At 39.3% G+C, this 4,976-nt stretch overlaps 1 protein-coding gene across 1 annotated transcript; it reads right to left on the reverse strand.

Annotated features, from left to right (window-relative positions):
* Positions 1-487: 487 nt before the first annotated feature.
* Positions 488-3,251, reverse strand: has1 (hyaluronan synthase 1). The gene is made up of 4 exons (XM_037676367.1): positions 2,568-3,251; positions 2,246-2,471; positions 2,026-2,158; positions 488-1,163 (listed from the first exon to the last, which is right to left on the reverse strand). Exons 1-4 carry the CDS (start codon positions 3,249-3,251, stop codon positions 488-490), a joined length of 1,719 nt encoding a protein of 572 aa, XP_037532295.1.
* Between the last annotated feature and the right edge of the window lie 1,725 nt (positions 3,252-4,976).

Below are 4,976 nucleotides of genomic sequence, written 5' to 3' on the forward strand. Positions count from 1 at the left end.
CTAACAGCACTCACATTTCAAGTAAACCTGCAAAACTGCAGAGATGAAGTCCAGCATTCAGTGCAATAAAATGATGAAATGCTGACATCTTGTTGAATCCTTATCCTTAATATTTTGAATGTCAAAATACAGTAATCCCAACAAACATTAAAACAAATACATGAACATAAATGATCTCTATGATGAGGATTGCTGTTTGTGTAAATATATATTAAAAATAAAAAGTCACATCAGAACATTTAATAAAGACAAGCTTGAGAAGTGCAGAGTTCTCAAAAACCTCAGTAAAGTTTCAAAAGTGCAAAAATATTCCTCTCATATTAAAGGTCCTCGTGATGATATTCTCAATCAGTATAACAGTTTTAAATCTTCTCAGTTTGTGGAGACAAAATAAATACAGAAACATAAATAACACAAGTTTCTAATAAATTATCCTCAGTCGTCAGCTCTCCAGTTCAAATAAATTAATTTTCTTGGCTCTTCAAATCTACACACTCAGCGTGTATGTCTGGGAGCGTTTTCGACACAACCTGCGGAACCAAGCCCAGTAGAGGAACATCATGAGCAGCCAGTAGCACAAATAGGCTGCACAACCGAACACAAGAAACTGAGTCTCCAGTACTTTTTCTGGACTGAGCCAATCCTTTTGACTCTCCTTGTAGATTCGGAAACAAAACCCACCCAATAAAACAGCAGCCCATACCGACAGAGGGACGAGGGGGATGTAATTACCTACAATCTTACGCCTGCCTGATGTTCCCCAGCTGCTCTTGTTCATCGTAAGGATGGCAAAGTACTTTGCAGGCAGCAGGCTGGTCATGTAAAGAGAAGAGTACAGCGACATGAACACCATCACCCAGTTTTGGCGCAGGAGGCAGGCATAGGCCGCCTTCACCAGACCGATGAGCTGAATGCAGCAGAGGATCCAAAGGATGTCCCACAGCGTGCCCGTCCAAAACAGCTGGATGATGGTAGCAGTGACAAAGAAAGGAAAAACACCTGAAACAATGGACTCGTAGGTCATCCAGAGGTGGTGCTTGTGCCACCACATGGCGTTGTAGAGCCACTCTCGGAAGTAAGACTTGGTCCAGCGTGTCTGTTGGTTAAGCCAGCGGAGAAACTGAGCAGGAGTTTCCGTGTAGCATTTTGAGCGTGCCGTGTATCTGAAAGACACAAAAAGCACAGCGAATGTTTAAGCCCCGTCATTGTTGGGTTATCGTTTGCTTGCTGAGTCATTTTTGTGAATAACTAGAGGAACTACATTTTCTGTGTGAACTGAACATTGCTGAAGAAGCTGAAGCTGAGTTGTTAAAGAGAAGCTGAAACAAGCATAAGTTAAGCTAAAAGTAGCAAAACTCTGGCTACAAATATCAAGAAGCTAGCTTAAAGCTAAAAGCAGCAAAGGCTAACTAAAAGCTAAAAGACTAATAGACAAGCCACACGTTAAAAAAATGCCAGCTAGCTGCAGCCGAACGCTGCCCAACAATTAAAAGTTGCAAAACTCTGTCTTAAAGCAGCAAAATGGTAACTAACAGCTTAAGTAACAAAACATGTAAAAAGTGGCAAAACATTAGCTAAAAGTAGCAAAAGCCTAGCTAAAAACAATAAAATGCTTGCTAAAAGTAGCAAAAGGTTGTCTACACGCTAAAATAGTAAAAGCTGGATTAAAAAATAAAAGTATCAAAATGGAAGCTAAAAGTAACAAGGCTAGCTAAAAGCTTAGAAAAGCAAAACAGCAGCTAAAAATGTATAAGTAGTATTTGAAGACAGAAAAAGCAAGTATGCAGAAGCAGATTGCAAAGAGACATATTTTTTTTAAAGTTAAATATTTTGGAAAGTATAAAAATGAGAAAAAACAAGTTAGAGCATTCATTTCCTGAATGAGCTGGATATTTTATTATATGATGGCTAAAATGGCACAAAGTACGTCTAAAGAGTCAGTTTGCAAAAACATATATAAAAACATGTGGAAAATTTAAAAAAAAACAGAATAACAGTTTACAGTTTACATGAGTTGGTGCGTACTTTGTGGCGTAGCCCATGCTCAGCATACGGTTGGTGAGATGTCTGTCATCCCCAAACGTGCAGTGAGTTCCTAAAAACTTCTGATTGTACCACGACTCAAGAAACTGCTGAAGAATGTCGTTCCTGTACAGACCTTTGTAGAAAAAACAATAAATTGCAGAAACGTTTATTTACATTGGGAGTTAGACTGATCCTTATGTCAAAGTTTTACTTTTCTTACCCAGAGGCCCACTGATGCAGGACACACAGTTGAAAAAGGACTGGCAGGCCCTTTCGATGTTGAACGCCATCCAGTACCTGAGACTGCTCATGAAGCTGATGTAGGAGTCTTTGAGGTTGAGGATCATCACGTCTCCTCCCACAGCTCCATATCTGGAGTCGCTCTCCAACACCTTGCACAGCTCGACGGTGGCTAAAGTGTCCAGCTTTGTGTCCGAGTCACACACCTGAATGGACCAGAGAAAAGTCTTGTTGTCTGAAGATTCTTTATATTTTATTAAAGAGATACCAAAGAAACCAAATTTGGGAATTTGAGTAAATACCTGAATGAAGTCAACCGATGATCCAAGTGCTTTAAAAGCCGTGTACATCACCTCCCGCTTGCCTCCCCACTTCTGCATGATGCACACACACCTTCTGGTCTGGATCAGGTGCTCCACCTCTTTTCTCTGAGGATCCTCTTGAAAAACATAATCAGCTTCTCCTCCTGGTGCTGTTTCTTCATCTTGCTGGACCTGGATAGGATCCCACGTGTGGTAGTTGTTCCTCCACACGTACAGACCAGGGTCCTCGTCTGCAAACACCTCCTTAAACATGTCCATCATGTATAGGTCATCATCAGAGTTCCCGTCGATCACCATGATGATTCGCAGCAGCTCCGATGGATACTTGAGGGCCTTGACAGAATTGAGGCACTCTCTGAGGTAGATTGGGTCCTCTTGGTATGCAGATATGGTGAAGCCGATAGTTTTAGTACAGCTGCATGGGTCGGTGCGAGCTTTCATTCGACGGTGCTCAATAAAGGCAAAGAGGCTTTGCACCAGCACATGGAGCGAGAGGAGGAGCCCATAAAAGCCGAAGGAGATGATTCCGTACAGGGAGGTAACCAGCTGGAAGCCCGCAACATAAGCCCACAGCATGACCCCCAGAACCAGCAGAGCAAACAGGAAGGTGAGGATGGCACGAGCTATCGAGCCCAGCTTCTTCAAGGAATGTTTCAGCTTCATTATCACCTTAGGAAAAACACAGCATGAGTTAGCATGACAGAACTACATGCATGCAAAAAGAAATATTTGGCGCTTTTACAGTAAAAATCAATATCTGATGTATTTGTAGCAAAGAATCGCCTCTGATAACGTTAGAAAAACTTTGAGAGGTGGACATATAGTTTTACTCAGCTGGTAAATGCAGATAGGATGCAGGTATCTGTGCATACAACACATGCAGACAAAGACAATTTAACACAAATAACACAATATTTTTATATTATTTATGCCATTTGTTTGCATGATAAAAAAAAAAAACTTGTTGGGTTAAGTAGCTGTAATGACTCTCAGCTACTCCCACACCGCCTCTCACAGCAGCAGGAGGTAATATTTCTGCACACGCATTCCTTATATTTTATAAATATTCATTTAATATTATATTATTTATTATTTATTTATATACTCGATATTTATGTACTCCGCTACTGTTTCCTGGAATATCTTGTAAAAAGATCTGAAGCTCTCGACCTTGACCTCTCTAAGTGGCTTCAAGCATTTGTTAAGTTCCTGGCAAAAACCAATGCAGACATGTTCCTGTTTTTAGTTTTCTACACCGCCTTACAATCTGTTTTTTTGCTACTTTTCCTTTTGATTGTCCTTTTGGTTGCCATTTTATTTTAACTTGTTAAAATATATATATATATATTTAAATCTGTATGCATCTTTTATGATTGTCTGTTGCTGTCTACTGTTATCATTACTCATTGTTAAAAATTCAGGTCTCTCTTATAAATGAGTTCCTGAGGCTCAATGAGATTAACCTGTATAAATAAAGGTTGAAGGAATTTGACAAATATTTGTCAGAAAAAGAGGTTTTTGTTCAAAATAATTACAAAGTCTCAGATCCTCAAGAAACTAAAATGATTCAAGTCTATGATAAATTTTATTAGGACTGCCTACAGGCTGGACAGTTGATAAGCATTCAATATTTAATATTTTATGAAGATGTGTCAATACGGTTAATTCAATAAATAAATAAATAAATGAGAACATGGATGTTTGCCCTACCTGATCTTGACTTTCTTTGGCTTGAAGTCAGCAGCATTTGCTCCGGTCTCGTTGCTTGGTGTGAAGTTTAAAGTTGTAGGAGGAATGGAGCCACATGCTCACTTTTAACCACACACACACCCAACACACACTCACACATCCCGAGTCAGCCTTGCGTCAAGGAGGGAGGTGGTGGTCGTTCAGTGCGCTGCAAACATCTGGTTTGTTTAAGTCTTTTCCATGGCAACTTGGAGCCACGCTCTGAACAAATCTACCACACAAAAAGAAATACTATTGTTTTAGGATTTTAGGCCTAATTTCAAGCATACAAATTATACAAATGACTTGTTCCATTTATTTATTGATGCACTGTCTGATTCTGTGCGTTTTTGCCCTTTAAAATTGTTTATTAAAATTTTAACTTATACATCTTTGACGTTTTAATAAAGATAAAATGATAAAATATTCAAAGTAAACTTAGCCTGCCACAGATTCAAGGTTCAAGGGTCTTAACTGTCATTCTCATCACATGTGGTAAAATGGACTGTACTTACATAGCGCCTTTCTACCTTATTTCAAGATACTCAAAGTGCTTTACACTACAATCTGTGTCCTCATCTAGCCAGTCATACAGCACTCTACTAGATCTCTACAAAGCTAATTGAACAAATCATTCTAAAGAGACTAATCAGAGCTTTA

This window comes from Nematolebias whitei, chromosome 5 (assembly GCF_014905685.2).
Source record: "Nematolebias whitei isolate Nwh7 chromosome 5, NemWhi1, whole genome shotgun sequence".
In the NCBI taxonomy this organism is placed as follows: domain Eukaryota; kingdom Metazoa; phylum Chordata; class Actinopteri; order Cyprinodontiformes; family Rivulidae; genus Nematolebias; species Nematolebias whitei.